We start from the raw sequence: 27,227 nt of genomic DNA on the forward strand, positions 1-27,227 counted from the left end.
GGTGAGTAACTCATCTCCTGACTCCCCAAAGTCTGTCCACCATCTACAAGGCACAAGTCAGGAGTGTGATGGAATACTCTCCACTTGCCTGGATGGGTGCAGCTCCAACAACACTCAAGAAGCTCGACACCATCCAGGACAAAGCAGCCCACGTAACTGGCACACCATCCACAAACATTCACTCCCTCCACCACCGACGCACAGTGGCAGCAGTGTGTACCATCTACAAGATGCACTGCAGCAACGCATCAAGGCTCCTTAGACAGCATCTTCCAAACCCGCGACCTCTACCACCTCGAAGGACAAGAGCAGCAGATGCATGGGAACATCACCATCTGCAAGTTCCTCTCCAAGTCACACACCATCCTGACTTGGAACTATATCGCCGTTCCTTCACTGTCGCTGGGTCAAAATCCTGGAGCTCCCTTCCTAACAGCACTGTGGGTGTACCTACCTCACATGGACGGCAGAGGTTCAAGAAGGCAGCTCACCACCACCTTCTCAAGGGCAATTAGGGTTGGGCAATAAATGCTGGCATAGCCAGTGATGCCCACATCCCATGAATGAATAATAAAAACATGCAGCTTACATGGGCACCCTTCCTTCTGCAGATTTGTTGGGTAGAATTCCTGGAAAATAACATGGGAGGTGTTAATAATCTGTGCCATTGATATAAGACACTGCCTGCCTACGTTGAGGCTGTCCCAGGATATGTACAATCAGTGCACAGACTAAAGGGACTTAGTCCCTAGGATCCCTATGCTCAGAATCGGCACACTGGTATTGGTTTCAACCATCAGGAAACACCGCCTGCCTGCATTCGAGGAAAGAATCAACCCTGAGGAAATTACAAACCAGGAAGCCCCAGCAACTTTGCTACCAAATATACAGCAAGCCATACAAGTGGCACCCTCTTTCTGCATGCAATATCCTGTAAGAAACAAAGAGGCTGAGCTCTGTTAAAGGCGTGTGTAGGTCGATCACTGAACCTCGACAAATTAACGCCACATTAGAGAGTGAGTGCTCATCACTTGGGGTGTCAAGGACACAGCCTGAAGCAGTGGGATGGTAAGACGACAGACGGTCAGTCCTATATCACAAATCCAAACCTGTTGAGGGACATAACATGAGTAATGTAAAAATAGATGTCAAAAGTATCGACTGCAAGAGGAACAAAATACGCAAAAACACTGAACCTGTTCCATCCCATTTATTGCAAGGCTTGTTTATTATAACATACTGTAATTCCAACCAGAAAGGGATCCTTAAAACAGTTAGTTCATTAATTTGGACAAAGTTAAACAGAGTTCAAGACCACAGTTCCACAGTAAAGAGGTACAATGGAATCCCATTAGGGATTGATTCAGACAGCAGTCCAGCCCAAGTAATGAATGATTTTATCAGATAGTAGCAAAGAGTGTTGTGTACAGCACAGTGCAACATTCACCAATCGTCAAATAGTGGCACGGAAGATTAATGCTGTAGAATGAGTGTCATTGCTCAGAGTGGGGACACTGCCCAGTTGTTTGAAGTGTGGCGAGGAGCAAGAAGTACGGTTCAGCTGTGTTGGCACTGAGCCCTCCTCCAGATGCTAACCAACTTAAGGGTATTTAACAGCCCAATAGAGCCTGTGCAGGTAAGCAACTCAGACAACTGTCTTTAATCAGTCAAACTTCTGGCATCTTATGAATTATTGTAATTCTACCAGATGGGTTGAGAGTTTGGACAGTATGTTGTGACATTGGAAGTGACTGATCATTACAACCAGCAATTCATATAGTGGGATTCCACTGTAAATTGGTAATGTAGCAGTGAAACAGCTGGCCAACTTAACATTTTAGATGTGTGATGAACATGATGTGGACACTGAAGCTGACCAGGAACTGTGCAAGTATATGACAGTTCTGAATACCAGACAGCACATTACACTGACCTATGTGGGCTCTATCAGGCATGGGTTGTACTATAAAGGTGTACTGCAGTCTGAGATAGCAGGTTACTGGCTGATATGGACTTGATTTAACTAGGTGTTATATTGTCCAAGTGTAGTGCAATTCTGCGTATCAGATAGCAGGTTACACAGACTGGATGCAATCTGGTCAGGTGTTAGACTGTGCAGGTGTATTATGGTTCTGAATATCAGATAGCAGGCTACACAAACCAAATCTCACCACATGAGCATGACTGAAGGTGCTCGTGAACAATTCCAAGACAGTGACACTTCCCCCACCACTCAACCTTCGGACTTAATTTCAGAATTCCTTTGAGGAAAGTGAAGACTCTTTTTCAAGGCATTCAAGTGTGTCTGTCGAGAGTGTGGTTAATTCTGGCCGTACCTCCAATAGTCCAAAGTGAAACAAAACCCTAAACCTTGCAGTCAGGATAGTACTTCTCCGGTTTACGTCCGTGTTCCAAGTCAAGGATGCTGGTACCTAACCCACTCTCCTCTCCAACTAATTCATCCAGCTTCGTCACTGCTGCCATCAGTCGACAGTGGGCCACCACAATCTGCCTTTTCAACTGGAAGTTAGAAGAGAAACAGTCAGAGGGAAGTGCAATGCACAACAGATAGAAATAAGCACATTCCCAGACACTGGCTAGTGCCAGACAAGGCATGAAAGACACACAACTGATCAGATATCTGAAAAGCAACACAAGACTACACCATACTGAACTGGAGTAGTCATATAAATACCGTGGCTACAACAGCAGGTCAGAGGCTAGGATTCCTGCGGCGAGTAACTCACCTCCTGACTCCCCAAAGCCTGTCCACCATCTACAAGGCACAAGTCAGGAGTGTGATGGAATACTCTCCACTTGCCTGGATGGGTGCAGCTCCAACAACACTCAAGAAGCTAGACACCATCCAGGACAAAGCAGCCCGCTTGACTGGCACACCATCCACAAACATTCACTCCCTCCACCACCGACGCACAGTGGCAGCAGTGTGTACCATCTACAAGATGCACTGCAGCAACGCATCAAGGCTCCTTAGACAGCATCTTCCAAACCCGCGACCTCTACCACCTCGAAGGACAAGAGCAGCAGATGCATGGGAACATCACCACCTGCAAGTTCCCCTCCAAGTCACACACCATCCTGTCTTGGAACTATATCGCCGTTCCTTCACTGTCACTGGATCAAAATCCTTTAACTCCCTTCCTAACAGCACTGTGGGTGCACCTACCTCACATGGACAGCAGAGGTTCAAGAAGGCAGCTCACCACCACCTTCTCAAGGGCAATTAGGGTTGGGAAATAAATGCTGGCATAGCCAGTGATGCCCACATCCCATGAATGAATTTTTAAAAAACATACGTTACATTCACAGGAGGCCTTCGCTGCACACAGCAGTACATTGCATAATACTGATGGTCACACAGTGGGGGGAGAAAATGAGAAAACATTAACATTCTACCAAAATTAGTCACACTGGAAATATTAATCCAAGAACACTGCTTCAATGGTTAGTTAACTGAATGTTGGTGCAATTAACTTATTTCATTGTCCATCAACTTTACCAGTTTGCCCTCTTGCTCTTCTCTCTTCACTCTCCCCACACTGTATTATGACCACACAGGCCTAACTGTACATTTTATCACTTACAGAGGAGACACAAGATCAGGATCCAAAAATGTGAGGCACATTTGAGTTGTGCCCACACATATATCAGACAACACCAGGACATCCTGTGACATGGCCTGTTCAGCTTAGCTCCTTCCCACCCATATCTGCAGTCCAGTGCTGCATTGAATGGTTCATTTTTAAAATTATTTTTCCAGCATTTGTTGCCCATCCTTAATTGCTCTTGACAACTGAGTGGCTAGGCCATTTCAGAGGGCAGTTAAAAGTCAACCACATTGCTGTGGGTCTGGAGCCACATGTAGGCCAGACCAGATAAGGATGCAGATTTTCTTCCCTAAAGGGCATTAGTGAAACAGATGGGTTTTTACGACAATCGACGACAGTTTCATGGCACCATTACTAGCTTTCAATTCTAGATTTTTTAATTAATTTTTTTAAACTAATTAATTGAATTTTAAGCTCTACCAGCTGCCATGGTGAGATTTGAACCCATGTCCCCAGGGCATTAGCCTGGGACTCTGAATTACTTGTCCAAGTGACACTACCACTACACCACCATAACCCCATTGTGGAATGAAGGACTGCAGCTTTATGGTCTCCCTAGCATCTGGTACTTTTACTGAGATCACTGAAGTTTCCAGTGATTAAGTTTGAATTATTTTCAACCATAGTTTCAACCATTTTGAAGCTCTTCATTTCGTACAAATGTAGCAGTGCAATCTTGTACATCTGTAGTCTTATTTTCTAAAGATTTAGGACATGGAAACATTGAATAAAACATTACCTCGCCTAAGTGCTGAGTTAAGCTTTGCAGTTCAAGGTTCAGGGCTGCAGCTTCCACCACAGAATTGCTCTGCAACATGTAGCTGAAAGATGAAATAGTTACACACGAGGATCATTGAAATTTGCAGCCTTGTTTCTAAAAACAAAGCACTTCAATATACCCTTGGAGCATCCCAAATCACGTGAAACAGCAAGTTCCTTTTGAAATGTAGTCACTGTTACATAGGCAATCAATAAATGCACAGTAAAGCCGCACAAAAAGCAAAGATCAGCTAGGGTGTTTTGTCATGATGTTTAAGGAAGGCACACCAGAACTTCCCTTCTCTTTAAATACTATGGAATCTATTACACCCACTTGAACGAGCAGACAAGGCCTCATTTTTACATAGAATTTAACATCTAACTTGAAGGACAGCACCTCAGATAGTGCAGCATTCCCTCAGTACTGCACTGAAGTGTCAGCCTAGATTATGTGCTCAAGATTCAAATGGGGCTTGAATCCACAAACTTTGATTCAAACATGAATGCTACTATTTGGGCCAAGTTGTTACTCATTCCGAACCCTTCATTATATGGCCAGCACACATCACAACTTTTTAAAGCACAAGCCCAATCTAAAGCAGTCAAAATGACACTTAAAATAAAAGCAATGTACTGCAGATGCTGGAAATCTGAAATAAAAACAGAAAGTGCTGGAAATACTCAGCAGGTCAGGCAGCATCTGTGAAGAGAGAAGAATTAACATTTCAAGTCTGTGACCTTTCATCAGAACTCCTGAAAGATTGACTGATCTGCAGCAAAAAAGTACTAGACTTTATAGGAAGCTTTATAAACTTATAACTTTATAAAAAGGGCCAATGCTTGGCAGCTGGAATAACTCCATTCTCCCACCTCTTGGAAACATTGACAAGGTAAATTTAAAGTGTGGAGGAAATACAAAGAAAACTATCCTAAAGAGGTGTAAAAAGAGCAGCACAGGCAGAAGTAAATGCAAAACACAAACAAAATCTAGGGAAAGAGTGGAGGCAATCAAAAATGAAAGGAGAACCCTGCAATTATTGAAGTTAAGGGGGAGCCACCTAAGCTGTACCAGAATTAGAAGGACCAGGACTGAAGCACATTAAATTCCTGTTTTTGATATGCATCACGATAGGCTTAAAGAAGTTAGATGTATGAGAGACAAACCCTCAGTTACACAGAACATACAGCACAGAAACAGGTCATTCAGCCCAATCTGTCCATTATTAGGAACATAGGAACGTAGGCTATTCAGCGCCCGGAGCCTGTCCCACCATTCAATGAGACCATTGCTGCTCTGTATCCCAACTCCATTTCCCACCTTGGTCCCATATCCCTTAATAATCCTGGCTAGCAAATACCTATCGATCTCAGATTTAAAATTAATTGAACTAGCATCTGCTGCTTTTTGTGGGAGAGAGTTCCACATTTCTATATAAGAATACAAGAGCATAACAAATTGGAGCAGGAGTAGGCCATCCAGCCCTATGAGCCTGCTCTGCCATTAAGTAAAATCTTCTACGTCAGCTACACTTCCTTCACTATCCCTATATTCCTTGATTCATTTAGTATCCAAAAATCAATTAATGTCTGACTTGAACCCTTTGTATGAAGAAGTGTTCTCTCCTGAATGGCCTGGCTCTGATTTTAAGGTTACATTCTCTTGTCCTAGCCTTCCCATCAGCAGGAAAAGCTTCTCTCTATCTACCCCTTAATTCCTTTCAAAACCCTAAAATCCTCAATCAGATCACCCCTTAACCTTCCAATTCCAAGGATTACAAGATACGGCACCCCCACTTGAGCAGTGGGTTTTTAAACTCTTCAGAGAATGAAGCACCAACATTGACAGAGCTGGCTTGTCCCACAGAGTAGGGTTCCTACCTAACTCTGGAATTGTCAAGACAGAGGTGGCCTGTTGCACAACTGCATGTTTGCATTAAATCACTAGAACATAGTTTTTAACTCAGGTCAAAAATTCTCAGGGTAACGTTTTACTGTCACTTTGGTAAGAATAATCTGTTTTCAACCTTTTCTGGTTGGATTCCACTTAAAGCAGCAAATCTGTTAAACCCAATTTCACCATGTCAATCTAACTACTTAGCAATGCAGGTATAAATGCAATCTCTAGTACAAAAGCAGGACCGTGCTATACAGGACTAAACCATGAATTTCAGATCAGAATTATAAGAACTGGTTTTACTGTTGTTAGGGAAGGCAAGCATTGCGAGAAGCACCCCTATGGTATTTGATGTTTCATCAGCTCTGTGATAGAATGGCCAACATCACCCCTTGCTCCAATTCACAAAGTGTCCTTCACTAGTCCCTTCATTTCAACTTCAGTTTGGGACATGGGGAGCCAGTAGAAGCTAGCAAGGGCAGGGGTGGGTATGCAATACAGTTTTGCACAGGTTTAAATTTATGCAAGGTGGAGCTTGGGAGACTGAAGACGAGAGGTGACAAATGCGTGGTTAAGGGTTTTGGCAGTGGTCAACTCAGGTCAAACAGGACACAGCCCCAGAAGAGAAAGGTCACTCATTAGGTCAATGAGCATTGGTCCAAGAAGAGCAAAAGGTTTTGACCTTTGAGATAACTGTAAGCTCCCAAGACTCGACTCTGAAGTTATGGATAAATAGGTTCAAGTGGATGCAAGGGGGAACTGTGAGGCAGACAGCCTCTTCATCCCTACCCAAGTGTTCAATGGAGGTTGAAGGAGCTAAAAGGTTGTCAGAAAAGATGTGGCTTGTGTTATATAAATTTAAATATCATTTATAATGGAGCAGTTCCTGTTGGGTACCCAAACCAAACCAGGTTGATTCATTATACCAAGCTCTGGAACTGCCTAAATCCTTCTGCCACGGCACCTTCATCTCACTATGAAACACATTCCGAAACCTCTTTTGGCTCCACCCCATGTCCTTCCCAGTTTTTCTTTCTATTCACATTTTCCTCCACTTTATCAAGTGCTTTGAGATATCTGTGTCCATGAGTGCTATAAGAAAGCAAGTTTGTTCCTGCTCTGTAAGAAAGTGACATAGGAATTTTAGAGCATCTAAGGGCTGGGTCTGACTTAGGTAATTGTCATGTAGACACCCCCCCCCACCCCCTGCCAAAAATGAGGCATATTAATTTTGCCATATGAATATTGATTTGAAAATTGTTGCTGAAGTGAAGAAAGGACTTGTTTAAAAAAAAAAATCACCAGGACCTTGGCGGGAAAGACATTTGCATATTAACAGACAGTGCTTGTGGAGGCAAAGGGGTTACTTCCCTTATCCAATTTAACCCACAATGGACTTTGAGCACCAGACATTGAAGGTGAGAGAGCTCAAATTTCAGGATGACTGTTGGGATGGCCGAATCCACAAACAGACATGGTCAGACCAGCCGGTCACATGATTAGCCTGCTTGGCAACCTGGTTTTTCTGAATGGTACAAACAGTTGGACACAGAAAGACTGTTTGCTCCTGGAGTGAGACGATTTCTCCTGTCTGCTCCCATCTCTTTCTCACAAGCCTCTGGACCCACTAGGACTCATGAACTTCAAGAGAGAAAAGTCTCCTACATCGAGCAAGGTTTAAGAAGAATACTGGGCCCCAATGAAAAGCAAGACCTACCTATAATCAAGGATTTTACAGCGAGCTCAAAGAACAGTAACCAAAACCATCTTCAGATATTGCCTCAAACTTTTCCACTTTATTTCTGCTGATCTTTTTGGTCTCTATCTGCATGTGTGTATCGCATATGCATGCTAGCGTGGGCTTATCGGGTATCCGTAGGCATCAACCAAATTAGAGTTTAATTTAATAAAGTTCAACCTTTTTCCTTAAACCTAAGAAAACCTGTTTGGCTAGCTTCTTTGCCTTATAATTGGAAGTTAGTGAACAAGGATTCACTAAGGGAGAGCTAAAGAAACGGTGTATTTAAAATTAAACCCTGGTACGGTAAAAAGGCTATGAATGCTGAGAGGGAACCCGAGACCCCTTTCTCACCTGTTCGTAACAGTAATAATGAATAGGAGCATTATTGTATGCATATTGCTCTACACTGCACATAGGCCTCAGGCACCAGAACTGCTGTCTCTACTCACCAATGCAAGGCTCCCTTGTCCAAGCAGTACAGTCCACGTAGATGAGACAACAACTCAGTTGTAGAGAAAGGAACAACACCCACATTGGCTTTGCAGAAGCTGCAGTAGAGGGACTTGTAAAGGCTGCAAAGAAAGAACATGATATAGGAGCGGAAAAGCACCCTTCAAATAACTTCACGTTACTAACAAGTTGCTGTCCCAGTTGTAAGGTCTCATTCTAGTCTATAGCAACCTCAAGCCATAAAAGTCTTCTATACTTTTATTTCAAAGAATGTTGAACATTATAAAGTTGTGCAAATATAAAGACAGCAAGAACTGTAATAGCGATTTTCAGTAATATACTCTTGGAATTTCTATTCCTCCCCCAATCCATTTTCTCCACAAGTCCTGTGCACCACTGCACATCCTCCTTGATAGTTCAGGATATTGATGCTTATCTAAATTACTACAGTAATGATTAAAATAAGACTCTTAGCAACCAAATGCTGTCACTCTCACCCCTTCAATACTCATCAGCAGTTCCCACAGCCCAGTTTCCTTGGAACACCACCTCCAAATCTGTATCAGCAGCCCTCCAGTATCTCACATATCATCTCAATTCCAGCTTTATAGAGACTTCCCTTCCCCTCAAAGGACATACAACTTCAGCATCATGACCTCAGACTTAAGACTCTATCAAAAATAACATAGCACAGCATTGTTAGGTCTCAGACCTTTCAGCTTCTCCTTTAAAGAACTTGATAGTAGTTAAGTACATCCTCCATCATCCAATGCAGTTATCTGTACTGAAGTTACCAAAACAACAAGTATGAACCAGTTTCCTTGACTGCTGCATCACAAACTGCTCCCTCCTCTCCACTTGGTATCTGAATTTAACCAATTTTCATTGCTATTGTATCCAGTTTTTAAAATAAAGATTAGAAGCACTAAAAGACCAAGCACTGACCCCTGAGGTCTACAGTACATTTTCACTTCCCAATACTCTCCTACCTAGTTCCGGTTGCTTTCTTTGAGAAAATTCATTATCTACTTGCAAGTTTGATCCAGAATTCCCACAGCATTGAGTTTGTGTAGCAGTCTTTTGTGCATTAAAAAATTTCTGGAAGCCAAGGCACATTAGTTCTAGAGCTTTCTGATGCCTATTTGGGATGTCGCACGCTCCAAAAAGGAATTTGCTCAGGCAGAATTTCCCCTTCTGAAGCCATGAGGAAAACTTTTTTTAGGTAGCGAGTGGTTAGGATCTGGAATGCACTGCTGAGAGTGTGGTGGAGGCAGATTCAATTGTGGCATTTAAAAGGAATTGGATAAGCACCTGGACAGAAAAAAAATTCAGGGCTAGAGGGAAAGGGCAAGGAGTGGGACTAGCTGAGTTGTCCTTGCAGAGAGCTGGCACAGACACAGCAGGCTAAATGGTCTCCTTCTGCGCTGTAACCATTCTATGATTCTATGTTCAGGTTATTTGCATAGAAGGGATCTTCAGATTCATTCCTACTGATCAGTTCCATAATTCTGCCAGTTAGTGAAGGGTTGATGAGTCTATAGTTACCAAGTTTTGTTTTGGTGCCTTTGGAAAATAAAAACCACTTTGGCTTGTTTCTAATCCAGTGGGCATGCTCCTACATTCATTAATTCTGATATGGGTCAGCATGTGATAGATTGTGTCCCTAAACTCATTGAGTACCCTCAGGTCTAAAGCATCCACCCATTCCTTGTGAGTTATTGCTTTTTCTGGCCAAGCAGATGTCCAGCATTGTCACATGTTTAGTTCTTTTCTTTCCTTACTCTAGGTTTTTCAACTTCTATATTTCAGGTCGCTCTCTTAGTTGAATCCCAGCTTACATCAAGTTACATTGCATGTACAGTGCAGAAACAGGTCATTCAATCCAACTGGACTACACCAGTATTTGTGCTCCACATGAGCCTCCTTCCACTCCACTTCCTATCAACATATCCTTTTATTCCTTTCTCCTTCATGTACATATCTCGCTTCTCCACGAATACATTGATGCTATTCATCTCAACTACTCCTTATGGTAGCAAGTTCCACATTCTAACTACTCTCTGGGAAATGAAGTTTCTCCTGATTTCCTTATTGGATTTATTAGTGACTATCTTATATTTATGTCCTCTAGTTTTGGACTCTCCCACAAGTGGAAAGATTTTGTCCATATCTACCCCATCAAACCCCATTATCTTGACGACCTCCATCGGGTCATCCCCTCAGCCTTCTCTATTCTCCAGGAAAGAATCCCAGCCTTTACTGATAAGTATATCCTCTCAGTTCTGGTATCATCCTTGTGAATCATTTTTGCACTTTCTCCAATGCCTCTAAATCCTTCTTATAATATGGAGAACAGAACTGTGCACAGTAATCCAAGTGTGGTATAACCAAGGTTCAATACAAGCTTAACATAACTTCTCCTATTTTCAGTTCTATCCCTCTAGAAATTAATCCTAGTGCTGGTTTGCTTTGCATTTTGTGACAATAATATGATAGAATTTTACATTAAGTTTGAAAGTGATGTAGTTCAATCAGAAACTAGGGTCTTAAATCTAAGCAAAAGAAACTATGAAGGTATGAGGGGCAAATTTGTTATGGTGGATTGGGAAACTACACTAACAGGTATGATGGTAGACAGGCAATGGCTAACATTTAAAGAATGCATAGTTTACAACAAAAATACATTCCTTTCGTGCACAAAAACCCAGTGAGGAAAGTATTCCTCAAAACAGGGAACTACAGATCTGTTAACATAATATCAGTTGTGGGGAAAATGCTAGAATCTATAATAAAGGATGTGGTAACAGGAGACTTAGAAAATAATGGTAGAATTGGGCAGAGTCAACATGGATTTATGAAAGGGAAATCATGTTTAACAATCAGCAAGTGATTAAGAAAGCTAATAGAATATTATTGTTTATTGCGAAGGGAATTGAATATAAAAGTAGGGAGGTTTTGCTTCAGTTTTACAGAGCATTGGTGAGACCACATCTGGAGTACTGTGTACAGTATTGGTCTCCTTATTTAAGGAAGGATGTAAATGCGTTGGAAGCAGTTCAAAGGAGGTTTTCTAGACTAAAACCTGGAAGGTTGGACAGGCTAGGCTCGTATCCGCTGAAGTTTAGGAGAGTAAGAGGAGACTTATAAGGTCTTGACAGGGTGGATGTGGAAAGGATGTTTCCCCATGTGGAAGAATCTAGAGCTAGGGGTCACTATATAAAATAAGGGGTCGCCCATTTAAGACAGAGATGAAGAGAAATATTTTCTCTGAGGGTCGTGAGTCTTTGGCACTCTCTTCCTCAAAATGCAGTGGAAGCAGAGTCTTTAAATATTTTTTAAGGCAGAGGTAGATAGATTCTTGATAAGCAAGGGGGGTGAAGGGTTATTGGAGGTATGCGGGAATGTGGAGTCGAGGTTACAATCAGATCAGCCATGATCTTATTGAATGGCGGAGCAAGCTTGAGGGGCCAAGTGGTCTACTCCTGCTCCTAATTCGTATGTTTGTGTGTTGGAGTTTGTTGAGGATGTAACTAGCAGAATAGATAAGGGGGAACGGGTGGATGTGGTATATTTAGATTTTCAGAAAGATTTTGATAAGGTCCCAAACAAGAGGTTAGTCAATAAAATTAGAGCATATGTGATTGGGGGGCAGGGGGGGGATATTCTGGCGTGGATTGAGAACTGGTTAACAGACAGAAAACAGAGAGTAGGAATAAATGGGTCATTTTCAGATTGGCAGGCTGTGACTAGTGGGGTAGCACAAGGATCAGTGCTTGGGCCCCAGCTATTCACAATCTAGATCAATGATTTGGACGTGGGGATTAAATGTAATGTTTCAAAGTTTGCAGATGACTAAAAAACTAAGTGGAAGTGTGAGTTGTGAGGAGGATGCAAAGATGCTTCAAGGGGATTTGGAGATGCTGAGTGAGTGGGCAAAAACTTGGCAGCTGGAATGCAATGTGGAGAAATGTTTGGTTATCCACTTTGGTAGGAAAAACAGAAAATTTCTTAAATGGTGTGAGGCATTTCAAAGGGACTTGGGTGTCCTTGTTCATGAGTCACTGAAAGCTAACATGCATGTACAGCAAGCAATTAAGGTAGCAAATGGTATGTTGGCCTTCATTACATGAGGATTTGAGTACAAGAGTAAAGATGTCCCACTGCAATTATATAGAGCCTTGATGAGACCACACCTGGAGTATTGTGTGCCGTTTTGGTCTCCTTGCCTAAGGAAAGATATACTTGCCATAGAGGGAGTGCAATGAAGGCTCACCAAACTAATTCCTGGGATGAAAGGGTGTCCTATGAGGAAAGATTAAATAGACTGGGCCTGTATTCTCTGGCGTTTAGAAGAATGACAGGTGATCGCATTCAAACATACAAAATTCTTACAGGGCTCGACAGGGCTGATGCAGGATGTTTCCTCTCTCTGGGTAGTGCAGAACCAGGGGACACAGTCTCAGAATAAGGGGCAGGCCATTTAGGACTGACATGAGGAGGAATTTCTTCACTCAGAGGGTGGTGAATCTTTAGAACTCTCTGCCCCAGAGGGCTGTGGAGGCTATCATTGAGTATGTTCAGGACCGAGATCAATTGATTTCTACATGTTAAAAACATCAAGGGATACCTGGATTGTGCAGGAAAATGGTGTTGAAGTGGATCAGCCATAATCGCATTGAATGATGGAGCAGGCTCCAAGGGCTGGATGGCCTACTCCTGCTCCTATTTCGTATGTTCTTATGTTCTTTTCTATGGCCTTATTAATCCTTGTCACTACTTTGTGATTTGCATATCCGTACCCTTAGATCCCTTTGCTCCTAGTCCATTATCAAAGAAGTATGTGACCTCTATTTTATTTCTTTCATGGGATGTGGGCATCTTTGCCAAGGCCAGCATTTTTGCCAATCCCTAATTGCCCTTGAGAAGTGTAGGAACTAAGAGGTTAACCTCTGCCATTTTTTTATCTGCTGAATGAATCTATGCAAGTTATAATAAAAACAAGAAATGCTGCGTAAGTTATGACCTGATACAAACTCACATGAGATGCCATGTTTTAAAGTAAAATGATTTTAAGTGATGTTGTGGTTATGCTTGTGAATAGTTATAGTTTGTATATGTATCAATGTATTTGATTAGAACTAAGTTATGGACTTTGTGTTTAGAATCATTTTGTTAAATGTGAAATGTATACTGTAGTGGGGAGATGTTGGGAGACAGTGTTTACTGTCATGACAATAGCAAACATAGCTTTGCTATGAGACTGGATGCCTTGATTACTGCCCATTCTGCATTTCAATTAAGACATAGAAACATAGAAAATAGAGCAGCAGTAGGTCATTCAGCCCTTCGAGCCTGCTCCGCAATTCATTATGATCATGGCTGATCACCCAACTCAGTAACCTGTTCCTGCTTTCGCCCCATACCCTTTGATATCTTTAGACCCAAGAGCTATATCTAAATCCTTCTTGAAAACATACAATGTTTTGGCCTCAACTGCTTTCTGTGGCAGCGAATTCCGCAGGCTCACCACTCTCTGGGTGAAGAAATTTCTCCTCATCTCAGTCCTGAAAGGTTTACCCCGTATCCTTAGACTATGACCCCAGGTTCTGGAGTCCCCCACCATCGGGAACATCCTTCCTGCATCTACCCTGTCAAGTCCTGTTAGAATTTTATAGGATTCTACGAGATCACCCCTCACTCTTCTGAACTCCAGCGATTATAATCCTAACCGACTCAATCTCTCCTCATACGTCAGTCCCACCATCCCAGGAATCAGTCTGGTAAACCTTCTTTGCAGTCCCTCCATAGCAAGAACATCCTTCCTCAGATAAGGAGACCAAAACTGCACACAATATTCCAGGTGTGGCCTCACCAAGGCCCTGTATAATTGCAGCAAGACATCCCTGCTCCTGTACTTGAATCCTCTCGCTATGAAGGCCAACATACCATTTGCCTTTTTTACCACCTGTTGCACCTGCATGCTTACCTTCACCGACTGGTGTATGAGAACACCTAGGTCTCGCTGCATATTCCCCTCTCTCAGTTTATAGCCATTCAGATAATAATCTGCCTTCCTGTTTTTGCTACCAAAGTGGATAACCTCACATTTATCCACATTATACTGCATCTGCCATTCATTAGCTCACTCACTCAACTTGTCCAAATCACCTTGAAGCCTCTCTGCATCCTCCTCACAACCCACCCTCCCACCCAATTTTGTGTCATCTGCAAATTCGGAAATATTACGTCTAGTTCCCTCATCTAAATCATTAATATATATTGTGACTAGCTGGGGTCCTAGCACCGATCCCTGCGGTACCCCACTAGTCACTACCTGCCATTCGGAAAAAGACCCATTTATCCCTACTCTCTGTTTCCTGTCTGCCAACCAATTTTCTATCCATCGCAACACACTACCCCCAATCCCATGCGCTTTAATTTTACACGCTAATCTCTTATGTGGGACTTTGTCGAAAGCCTTCTGAAAGTCCAAATAAACCACATCCACTGGCTCCCCCTCATCAACTCTACTAGTTACATCCTCGAAGAATTCTAGTAGATTTGTCAAGAATGATTTCCCTTTCGTAAATCCATGCTGACTCTGCCCAATTCTACCACTGTTCTCTAAGTGCTCTGCTATAAAATCTTTGATAATGGACTCTAGAATTTTCCCACTACCGATGTCAGGCTGACTGGTCTATAATTCCCTGCTTTCTCTCTACCTCCCTTTTTAAATAGTGGGGTTACATTAGCTACCCTCCAATCTGTAGGAACTGTTCCAGAGTCTATAGAATCTTGGAAGATGACCACCAATGCATCCACTATTTCTAGGGCCACTTCTTTAAGTACTCTGGGATGCATACCATCAGGCCCTGGGGATTTATCAGCCTTCAATCCCATCAATTTCCCCAACACCATTTCTCTACTAATACTGATTTCCTTCAGTTCCTCTCTCTCACTAAGCCATGTGTTCCCCAACATTTCTGGTATGATATTTGTGTCCTCCTTTGTGAAGACAGAACCAAGGTATGCATTTAGTTGGTCAGCCATTTCTTTGTTCCCCATTATAAAGTCCCCTGTTTCTGACTGTAGGAACCTACATTTGTCTTCACCAATCTTTTTCTCTTCACATACCTATAGAAACTTTTACAGTCAGTTTTTATATTCCACGCAAGCTTGCTCTCATACTCTATTTTCCCCTTCTTAATCAATCCCTTGATCCTCCTTTGCTGAATTCTAAACTGCTCCCAATCCTCAGGTCTGCCATAGTTCTGGCAAATTTATAGGCCTCTTCCTTGGATCTAATGCTATCTCTAATTTCCCTTGTAAGCCATGGTTTGTCTACCTTTCCCGTTTTATTTTTGTGCCAGACAGGGATAAACAATTGTTGCAGTTCATCCATGCGCTCTTTAAATGTTTGCCATTGCCTATCCACCGTCATCCCTTTAAGTAACGTTTCCCAATCCGTCATAGCCAACTCGCGCCTCATACCTTCGTAGTTTCCTTTACTAAGATTCAGGATTACGTCACTCTCCATTCTGATGAAGAATTATATCATATTATGGTCGCTCATCCCTCAGGGGTCTCGCACCACTAGATTGTCAATTACTCCTCTCTCGTTACACAATACCCAGTCTAGCCTGGCCTGTTCTCTAGTTGGCTCCTCAACTTATTGGTCCAGAAAACCATCCCGTAAGACAGACTCAATCACAATAAGGGAAAGACTTGTAGACCCCACGGACGATGGCAATGCAAATAAAGTTATTCAGAGACCATTCAAGACTGGAATGTTGATGGGGACAGCAAACATTCCCCAATGTGTGACAATGACTTGGGTCATCAAGCTGTCTGCAGAGACAATGTACAGAGGGTAGGGTCATATCTGCTGTAATCTGACCATTATAAACCAATCAAGAAGAGACAATGTACAGAAGGTGACGTCATACCTAACCAATCAAAGGGTTAAGGTGGACTGTAACCTAATATGGTAAGAAGGAACCCTCAGAGGGGACCATAAATGGCAGGTGCTGGGACAACTCGGGTGCATCCATTCAAGAAGAGACCAACCTACAGTGAACAGAACACCTTACAGCCAACAGAACACCTCATGAAGACTGCGCCACAGCAGCTCGGAAAGCAAGGATTGACGTCATGCTAGACCCCCATCTGCCAAGAATGAGGCACATTAGTTTTGTCATGAACATTGATTTTAAACTGGCACTGGAGTGAAGAAAGGACTTGTTAAACAGATTAGCCATGGCTGGAAAAGACATTTGTATATTAAGAGACCGTGATTGGAAGGACAAAGAACCATTCCCTGACACATTCAACCCACAATGGACCTGGATCACCAGGTATTGTGTGTAAGAGGAGTATCCCAGAGACGGCTAAGGTGATACAATCCAAGACGTGGTCAAACCAGTTAGTCACATGACTAACCTGCTTGACAACCTGGGTTTTTCTGAATTGTACAAACAGTTTGAACTGAGAGAAAGTCTGTTTGCTCCTGAACTGAGAAGATCTCTCCTGCTTGCTCCCATCACTTTCTCACAAGCCTCTGAATCCAATGAAGACACATGAACCCCAATCAAGGGAAAAGTCTCCTACAGCGAACAAGGTTTAAGAAGAATACTGGGCCCCAACGAAAAGCAAGATCTACCTACAATCAAGGACTCGACAGTGAGCTCGAAGAACCGTAACAAAAACTCATCAGATATTGCCTCAAACCTTTCCACTTTATTTTTCTTCTGCTCTTTTCTGTCTCTATTTGCATGTGTGTATCGCGTATGCATGCTAGCGTGGGCATGTCGTGTATCCGTAGGCGTCAACCGAATTAGAGTTTAGGTTTAATAAATTTCAACTTTTCTTCTTTAAACCTAAGAAAGCCTGTTTGTGCTGGTTTCTTTGCCTTATAATTGGAAAGCAGTGAACAAGGATTCACCAAGGGGGAGCTAAAAACACGGTGTGTTTAAAATTAAACCCTGTTACAGTAAGACCAGATGAAGGCTGAAAGGAAACCATCGACCTCTTTCTCACCTGGTCGTAACAATCGAGGATAACCTACACTCTGTTGTATAACTACTGCCATTGGTTAAGTATTGTTTGTATATTCTTGCTATACTTAATAAACTCTCTATCTTGATTAAGAAACCAGAATTTGTACCTTGTGGGTCAAAAGCTAGTCAATATCTCACCAAAATACACAAAAACCTTACAGAAGGTGGTGCTGAGCTGCCTTGGACCGCTGCTGTCCATATTCCTACCAAAGGGCACCACCTGACACTTCTTTATTTCAATATAGAATCACAGAAACTTCCACAGTACTTCTATCAACATCTGGTACGGTGCTGAAGTAGCAAAAAGCAATTAATAAAGGCTGCTCAATGATTCTGGGAACACCACAGAAAATTAAAAGCAAAATACGGCAGATGCCGGAAATCTGAAATAAAAGCAGTGCTGGAAAAGGTCACAGACCTGAAACGTTAACTCTGCTTCTCTCTCAGATCTGCTGAGTATTTCCAGCACTTTCTAATTTTATTACCACAGAAAATTAACCCTGAGAAACCAAGGTTTGTGAAGACAGGCTCGAAGGTATAGGTAGAAAGGACATGAGCTGAATACAATTCAGTTTTTGGTAGTATTGATTGAGGGAATATCAGCTTTGCAAGAGAACCCTCTGCTTCTCTCAAATAGTACATTTTTGTGTTGATTCTATTCACCCTCGTAATCTGAAACTACATATATTATATAATATCTAACTCCACCTATCAAATATGTACAATTTGAATCCTGTTATTCCCAACTGAAATTCTGATGTGGGAACAAAATCACAATTTAAATTTCAGCAAACTGGCTGCCTCTACCATTATACTGGAGAGATGGCAGAGTTTTGAGAAACACCTGGATTAAATGTAGTCAATCTTAAATGCCGTTAAGTGTACTGAGAAGTTTTATGTACTCACCATTCAGACAATGGCCCTTCACACCCTATTAAGGTGGTGGGATTCACTTCCACATTCTCAGTCACCCCTGGAACCAAGAGAGCAGAAACGAGAGTTTTCTATGAGTGAGAAAAAACACTGGAAGTACTTTCAGTGAAAGAATATTTCCTCTAGAAGTATCCAGAAAACCAATAGCTACTGGTGAGAAGGACTCAATTGCCTGCTGGGACTGTGGAGTCATGTGTGCTCATGAGTGGCTGTGTGTGTGGTTCTGCCACATTCTCATTAGTTCAGAAATAAAATTGTTCCTTTGCTGGGAATTATTTATTACCTTATGCTACATAAAAACCAAGTGTTTAGCCAATATTTACAGCCATAGAGACCAAGACACTGGAATGGGGCCTGAAACTTAGGGCCCATCAAATTTGACATTTTTCATAGAATGTCAGCTCATTATCTCATTTCTACAGCCTGATCCTCTGCAGTAGTTTTTCCTAAACTTGCTGCGATACATGGATCACTACATTGCAGGAAAGTTTTCATTACTTTTCCAACATCTTGCAGAAAAGCCGTCATGTCTTTTCAGTCTCATAGTGCCTAATGTAGCCCGAGCATCAGGATACAATCCTTCATTTCCAAACCAACCAGGAAATATTCATCACCTGGGCCAAATCTCACTAACGGCCCAGGCTAATTGTAATGTCTTTCACTCACAAACGGTCAGAAAACTGCTCTCCCTCTTTCCCCACCTGTAAGCCCCATAAAACTCAACCCTCACTCACTCCACTGCAGTTATTTTTTGCCTCCTCCCTCACCCCTGCCCTCCATGAAGTTTACCATATACTTCTGAGTACCAATTTCCTTTTTTCCACGCTTACTGATTCATCCTGACATTGTCCACATCCTTTCCAGAGCCAGCAATACCAGCCCTTTCTGACTTGCCCTTACTTTCCAACATCCTGAAAGCACTCATGCAGCCCAACTATGTGTCACCTTTGACCACTTCCTACAGTCTGACCAACCCAAAGCTGCAAGAGGTCATTTATCCCCCAACTGTCACCCATGACCACTTGCCCATAGTTATCACAGAATTGTTACAGTGCAGAAGGCGGCCATTTGGCCCATTGTATCCACACCAGCTCCAAATGAGCGATTCACCTAATGCCATTTCCCGACCTTCTCCCCGTAACTCTGCACATTTTTCCTTTTCAGATAACAGTCTAATTCCCTTTTGAAAGCCTCGATTGAGCCTGCCTCCACCTCACTCTCAGGCAGTGCATTCCAGATCCCAACCACTTGCTGTGTGAAAGTTTCTCATGTTGCTCTTGCTTCCCTGCCAATTTCTTGAAATCTACGCCCTCTTGTTCTCGATCCTTTCGTGACAGGGAACAGTTTCTCTCTATCTACTCTGTCTAGACTCCTCATGATCTTGAATACCTCTATCAAATCTCCTCTCAGCCTTCTCTTCCAAGGAAAACAGTCCCAACTTCTCCAATCTATCTTCATAACTGAAGCTCCTCAACCCTGGAACCATTCTCATGAATCTTTTCTGCACTTTCTCCAATACCTTCACATCTTTAGGGGCATCTTCATCTTTTCCGCCCTAGTGCTACTTGTGACATTCCCTCTATTAATACTCTTGTTCACGTTACAGACGTCCAACACTCTAGACAAATTTTGGACTCAGGATCTCCATACCTATTCCTGCTTCTTTTTATAGATGGTTAGCCCACCTTCCCCCTCTGCTCTAACTGGAAAGGGGTAATGTACATTCCAGAATCCCATCATGTGTGCTTACAAACTGAACACCTAAAGCAAGAACAGCTGAAGATATTTCTTGTGTTTGAGATTGTCCTGGACACCCAGCTTCACACTAGTCCCACACAGTACATCATTATCCAGTCTAGCCATTTTACGTGACTCACTGGGGGCAACTACTTCTTACTTAATTTTAATCTGATGAACCAGCCCAATTCTCACGCTTCCCAAAAACCAAACACAGACCAAACTCCCTCTTTCAGGTCAGGAATTGCTAGACAAAATAAAACCACGCTCTGGCGACCATTCTGGTAGTTGCATGATACAATAATGGACTTGATAACTAATCATGGCAATTAATCGTTATCAATTAGTCTACAGCAGATGCAGACAAGAGGCAAGGAGACCCCCAGTGGTGGAAAACTTTGTGAACTGTAGGACCAAAGTCACCTGTTCCTTCAAAGCATGCTATGCTAATGTCACACTTCAAATTATTCATAATGTATCCCAAAATATTAATTTATTAATTTTACTGTTGCTCAAGTCTCTGGATATAAAGGTGAATGACCCAGACATCAGTTACACTCAAAGCTGACTGAATGCTAATATTTAAGCCTTCTATGTCATTACAGAATTGAGAAGTTGCAGTTGATTAGAGTCCAGGGATCGAACAGGCTGGCAAACACCAGTATCAGTGGATGCAAACATCTCTGACACCTTTGGAGGGAAGATCTAAAGGACAGCAGGGTTATCACTCAAATAAACTTAACCTGAGCTAATTTGTACAGAAAGGACAATAGAATGACCATGGAGCAATAAATAGATGTCAATATGGAAAGAATATGATACTCCAGTTATATTCCTTCACATTCCATACGAGCCCTGGATTGGGAACGGGGTGGGTGGGGACAAAAGAAAAAAAAAGTGGTGTCGGTTGGAAACATCAATAATCATAAATCCCCTAAATGGAAGGTTTTCTTTCCCAGGTAAGTGGGGTCTGGTGCCCACCCGTGTCATGTGTGGACGTTGGAACGAAGAACCAATATTTGAAAACATACCCTGTGGGCCCAGCCCAGTCTCCCCAACATCCACCCCCAGCTTCCCCAGACCAAGGAAAGTCTAAGATCCACATGCAAAGTTGCAATAATGTTGGAAATCACCATCTATTATATAGCTAATCCAAAACTTACTCAAACACTTCAGCAGATTGAGTGTTGAGCTGGTGCCGCAGCACTGCAGAGAATCTCCCAACACAGTGTGACATATCTTGCACTGGAAGATCACACAGTCCTTCACCTTCAAGGACCCAACCACCACTTTATCCATCTAGACAGGACATGCAGGAAGAGAGTGTTACTGATCAGAACACCATTGTTAACAGGGATGTGCAAATTGAACAATTTTGTTAAAATATGCAAACTATTAACATTTAATAAAATTGACAAGTATATTTCTATGTACACATAGAGGCTACACGCAGAAAACCTCAGGCATACCCTGGATGTGGAATGCTTCCAACAAACTGAGGTGACAATTTGCAACAAACTTATCAGTGTTTACAACAGACTTCTTTCTATTCTAATACCAGATTATCTGGTCATTATCACATTGCTGTTTGTGGGATTTTGCTGTGAGCAAATTGGCTGCAGCATTTCCTAAATTACAACAGTAGCTATATTTCAGAAGTATTACATTGGCTGTAAAGCGCTTTGAGACGTCCGGTGGTCATGAAAAGCACAAAATAAATGCAAATCCTTTTTTATGGGTGAGATCATCCAAATAAAAAGAAAACCACTCCCATGTTACTGCGGCAAGATATTACTGCAGGCTTAACAAAGTTCCTTTTCTTGTCGAGCATGTCATCTGGCAGTCACATGTGGCCTCCTGCTCACATATAGTGCCAGGTTACTCTGGCTTGAACCTAAACTAAAACTTGCTCACGAGCCCACTATAGGACTTGAAGGGTAATGTGTGGAGGACACATATTCATAAAAATGAAGATGACCCAAGACAGGAGGTAATCCATCGGTCTCAACTTAAGTGTTCCTTGTAACATTAGAAACATACTAAAGTTGCTTTTAAATTGGTCTTTGGCAGTTCCCATATCCCAGATTTGACAGAGTTGGCAGTTGGATTAACATAAAAACTGGATTTACTGTTCGCCACCAGGCTTTAATTGTGACTCTGGTGGCAGTGTCATCGACACTCCTCATTTACTGAATATAGGAACAGAAGGAGGCCATTCAGCCCCTCAGGCCTGTTCCGCCATTCAACTAGATCATATCTGAACGGTATCTTAATTCCACCTTACTGCCTTGGTTCTATAACCATTAATAATCTCACCAAACAAAATGTTTTATTTGACCTAGCCTCAACAGCTTTTTGGGAGAGTGTTCCAGATCTCCACTATTCTCTGTGTGAAGTGCTTGCAGGCAGATGACTGTGGTATTGCTCACCTATATGTATACAGATTCCCCAGTGAACATTCAGAAATGCAACTGCACTTCCTCTCACTAATCCAACTGGACTGTTCAGTGACCTACATGCCTAGAGTCCAGGTCCTGTGCATATGGGTACCCTGTTTTACCTGCCATTGTAATATTGAGCCAGAGAATGTGATTAGTTGTCTTTTGCCTTACAAATGCCACACACGAACATACGAATTAGGAGCAGGAGTAGGCCACTCGGCCCCTCGAGCCTGCTCCGCCATTCAATAAGATCATGGCTGATCCGACTGTAACCTCAACTCCACATTCCCCCCAACCCCCCGAAAACCCTTCACCCCCCCCCTTGCTTATTAATAATCTATCTACCTCTGCCTTAAAAATATTTAAAGACTCTGCTTCCACTGCCTTTTGAGGAACAGAGTGCCAAAGACTCACGTTCCCCAGAGAGAAAAAATTTCTCATCTCAGTCTTAAATGGGTGACCTCTTTTTTTTAAAATAGTGACCCCTAGTTCTAGATTCTCCCACAAGGGGAAACATCCTTTCCACATTCAGCCTGTCAAGACCCCTCAGGATATTATATGTTTCAATCAAGACGCCTCTTACTCTCCTAAACTCCAGCGGATACAAGCCTAGCCTATCTGACCTTTCCTCATAAGACAACCTGCCCATTCCAGGTATTAGTCTAGTAAACCTTCTCTGAACTGCTTTCAATGATTTACATCCTTCCTTAAATAAGGAGACCAATACTGTACACTCTACTCCAGTTGTGGTCTCACCAATGCCCTGCATAACTGAAGCATAACTTCCCTACTTTTGTATTCAATTCTTTTGGGCCTCCTTATCTCGAGAGACAATGGCTACGCGCCTGGAGGTGGTCAGTGGTTTGTGAAGCAGCGCCTGGAGTGGCTATAATATTCAATAACCCTCGCAATAAATGATAACAGTTTATTAGCTTTCCAAACTACTTGCTGTACCTACACCCAGATCCCTCTGCATCTCACAGCTCTGCAATCTCTCACCATTTAGATAAGGTGCTCCTTTTATTCTTCCGGCCAAAATGGACAATTTCACATTTTTCCACATTATACTTCATTTGCTAGATCTTCGCCCATTCACTTAAGCATGTATATCCCTTTGTAGCCTCCTGATGTTCTCTTCACAACTTACTTTCCTACCTATCTTTGCGTCATTAGCAAATTTAGCAACCATACCTTCGGTCCCTTCATCCAAGGCATTTATATAAGTTGTAAAAAGTTGAGGGCCCAGCACTGATCCCTGCGGCACACTACTCGTTACATCTTGCCAACCAGAAAATGACCCATTTATGCCTATTCTCCGTTTGCTGCTGGCTAGCCAATCTTCTATCCATGCCAATATGTTACCCCCTATACCATGAGCTTTTATTTTCCACAATAACCTTTGATGTGGCACTTTATCAAATGCCTTCTGGAAATTTAAGTACAGTACATCCACCACTTCCCCTGTATCCACAGCACATTACCTCTTCAAAGAACTCCAATAAATTGGTTAAACATGATTTCCCTTTCACAAAACCATGTTGACTCCGCCCGATTACCTTGATTTTTTTCTAAGTGTCCTGCTATAACATCTTTAATAATAGCTTCTAACATTTTCCCTAAGATAGATGTTAAGTTAACCAGCCTGTAGTTTCCTGCTTTCTATCTCCCTCCCTTTTTGAATAAAGGAGTCACAATAGCTATTTTCCAATCTAATGGAACCTTCCCCAAATCTAGGGAATTTTGGAAAATTAAAACCAATGCATCAACTATCTCACTAGCCACTTCTTTGCGGACCCTAGGATGAAATCCATCAGGATCTGGCGACTTGTCAGCTCGCAGCTCCAACAATTTGCTCAGTACCACTTTCCTGGTGATTGTAATTTTCTTAAACAGATTTTCACTAGCCTGTAAAAGTAGGTTAGAAATATTCCTCTATTTCTCTGTGTTCATCCAAATAACTGCAATTGTTCAATACCATTGTCACAGTTTGAAAATTTCAATTCCAAAACACCACTTGAAGGAAGAATGTTATAGGGTTACAGAGATTGAGCAGGGGAGTGGGACTGATTGGATAGCTCCATGGAGAGTCGGCATAGACTCGATGGGCCAAATGGCCTCCTTCTGTGCCGTAAATGACTCTATGACTGAAGGAGAAGGGGGTATAAAGACTAATCAGTACAGCACTGGCCAAGTAGAACAAATTGCATTTATAGCATTGGAAACCATTGTTCTTAGAAGACAAAAATTGACAATGAACTAAAGGAGGAGACAGGACTTGACTAGAAGCTTGTTTAAAGGGGTAGGTTTAAGTCTAAAAGGAGTAATCAGAGGTGGAGCAGCAATGAGTTTTAAAGACAGAGCTTAGGGTCAAAACAGCTGATGGGGTTAGCTGCTGGAATGGCAACAATTAGGTGATTCCTAAAGGAGCAGACCAAGATTGCTTTCCTCCTTCAATACACTCAATAAAACTTATCTCTTTGACTAAGCTTTTGGTCAGCTGCCCAAATATCTCATTTGACTCACTTTTTTAATTCTTTCATGGGATGTGAGCATCACTGGCAAAGCCAGCATTTGTTGCCCATTTCTAATTGCCCTCCAGAACCGAGTGGCTTGCTAGGCTATTTAAGAGTCAACCATATTGCTGTGGGTCTGGAGTCATACGCAGGCTAGACCAGGTAAGGATGGCACATTACCTTCCCTAAACATTAGAACCAGATGAGCATTTACCAAATCCATGATAGTTTCATCGCACCATTACTGAGACTAAACTTTATTAATTAATCAAAATCTCACCAACTGTCACGGTGGGATTTGAACCAGTGTCCCAGGGCATTAGCCTGGGCCTCTGGATTACTAATCCAGTGACATTACCACTAAACCACCATGGCCCCAGTGCCATATTTAATAACGTTCCCTGTGAAGCATCTTGGGCTGTTTATTACGTTAAAAGGTGCTATATAAATGCTTTGTATCGTCACAACAATTTGCAGAAAGTTGTAAGGACAGTGTGTTGGAGGCCGCCGTGTGACTCACACCCCAACCCTGCCCCTATTTTAACACTCTATCCCAGCACTTTCCTCCACTCAGGACAGCATCTCCCCTCCAAATCACACACTTGTCTTAGGCAGTCTGTCCCACCGCCTGCAGGATCAGGTCGCCACTCCCCAATTCCGGCCTGTTTCTCCCCTATAGGTAAAACAAATTCCAATTTTCCCCCGCTCCAGACCAAGAAACTTTTCGCACTGACGTTAGAGCAATAACCCTTGCCCGCTCTAGGTCTCTCGGTGAGTGTTAGTGTTGCCGCTGCCCGGCTCCGGTCCTGGGTCTCTCACCTTGCAAGAAACGGCCGTTAGCATTCGCGCGCGCGCCACCAACCCGTTCAAAAAGCTGCGCATGCGCATTGCTTTGGACCGCTCACAACGCGGGGCTCCGACCGGAAGACGGTCAGTTTTATTCTCTGTTTTATAAACTGCATCAGGTTTTACCTCCCCACCCTTTAAACACGGCATTGGGTTTCCCACTCCCCCCCCCCCGGTCCTTCTCTCTCCCCCCCCCGTCCTTCTCTCCCCCCCCCGTCCTTCTCTCCCCCCCCCGTCCTTCTCTCCCCCCCCCGTCCTTCTCTCCCCCCCCCGTCCTTCTCTCCCCCCCCCCCCGTCCTTCTCTCTCCCCCCCCCCGTCCTTCTCTCCCCCCCCCCCGTCCTTCTCTCCCCCCCCCGTCCTTCTCTCCCCCCCCCCCGTCCTTCTCTCCCCCCCCCCCCGTCCTTCTCTCCCCCCCCCCCGTCCTTCTCTCCCCCCCCCCGTCCTTCTCTTCCCCCCCCCGTCCTTCTCTCCCCCCCCCCCCGTCCTTCTCTCCCCCCCCCCCCGTCCTTCTCTCCCCCCCCCCCGTCCTTCTCTCCCCCCCCCCCCCCGTCCTTCTCTCCCCCCCCCCCCCCGTCCTTCTCTCCCCCCCCCCCCCCGTCCTTCTCTCCCCCCCCCCCCCCCCGTCCTTCTCTCCCCCCCCCCGTCCTTCTCTCCCCCCCCCCCGTCCTTCTCTCCCCCCCCCCCGTCCTTCTCTCCCCCCCCCCCGTCCTTCTCTCCCCCCCCCCCCCGTCCTTCTCTCCCCCCCCCCCCCGTCCTTCTCTCCCCCCCCCCCCGTCCTTCTCTCCCCCCCCCCCGTCCTTCTCTCCCCCCCCCCCGTCCTTCTCTCCCCCCCCCCCGTCCTTCTCTCCCCCCCCCCCCGTCCTTCTCTCCCCCCCCCCGTCCTTCTCTTCCCCCCCCCCCCCGTCCTTCTCTTCCCCCCCCCGTCCTTCTCTTCCCCCCCCCGTCCTTCTCTTCCCCCCCCCGTCCTTCTCTTCCCCCCCCCCGTCCTTCTCTTCCCCCCCCCCGTCCTTCTCTTCCCCCCCCCGTCCTTCTCTTCCCCCCCCCCCGTCCTTCTCCCCCCCCCCGTCCTTCTCCCCCCCCCCGTCCTTCTCTCCCCCCCCGTCCTTCTCTCCCCCCCCCCCGTCTTCCTCCTTCCCCCCCCCCACCCTCTTCCCCCCACCCCCGTCCTCTTCCCCCCACCCCCGTCCTCTTCCCCCCACCCCCGTCCTCTTCCCCCCACCCCCGTCC

At 43.8% G+C, this 27,227-nt stretch overlaps 1 protein-coding gene across 2 annotated transcripts; it reads right to left on the bottom strand.

Annotated features, from left to right (window-relative positions):
* Positions 1-1,196: 1,196 nt before the first annotated feature.
* On the bottom strand, positions 1,197-26,039 carry oip5 (opa interacting protein 5). 2 transcript variants are annotated; one of them, XM_068038392.1, is made up of 6 exons: positions 25,973-26,039; positions 21,363-21,498; positions 18,436-18,502; positions 8,473-8,595; positions 4,369-4,450; positions 1,197-2,520 (listed from the first exon to the last, which is right to left on the bottom strand). In XM_068038392.1, the coding sequence occupies exons 1-6, from the start codon at positions 26,033-26,035 to the stop codon at positions 2,365-2,367; spliced, it is 627 nt and encodes a 208-aa protein (XP_067894493.1). In that variant the 5' UTR covers positions 26,036-26,039; the 3' UTR covers positions 1,197-2,364. The 2 variants fall into 2 exon arrangements, with proteins under 2 accessions (XP_067894493.1, XP_067894494.1); XM_068038393.1 differs by lacking the exon at positions 25,973-26,039 and adding an exon at positions 25,888-25,964.
* Between the last annotated feature and the right edge of the window lie 1,188 nt (positions 26,040-27,227).

The sequence above is a fragment of the Heterodontus francisci genome, chromosome 9 (assembly GCF_036365525.1).
Source record: "Heterodontus francisci isolate sHetFra1 chromosome 9, sHetFra1.hap1, whole genome shotgun sequence".
Taxonomy (NCBI): domain Eukaryota; kingdom Metazoa; phylum Chordata; class Chondrichthyes; order Heterodontiformes; family Heterodontidae; genus Heterodontus; species Heterodontus francisci.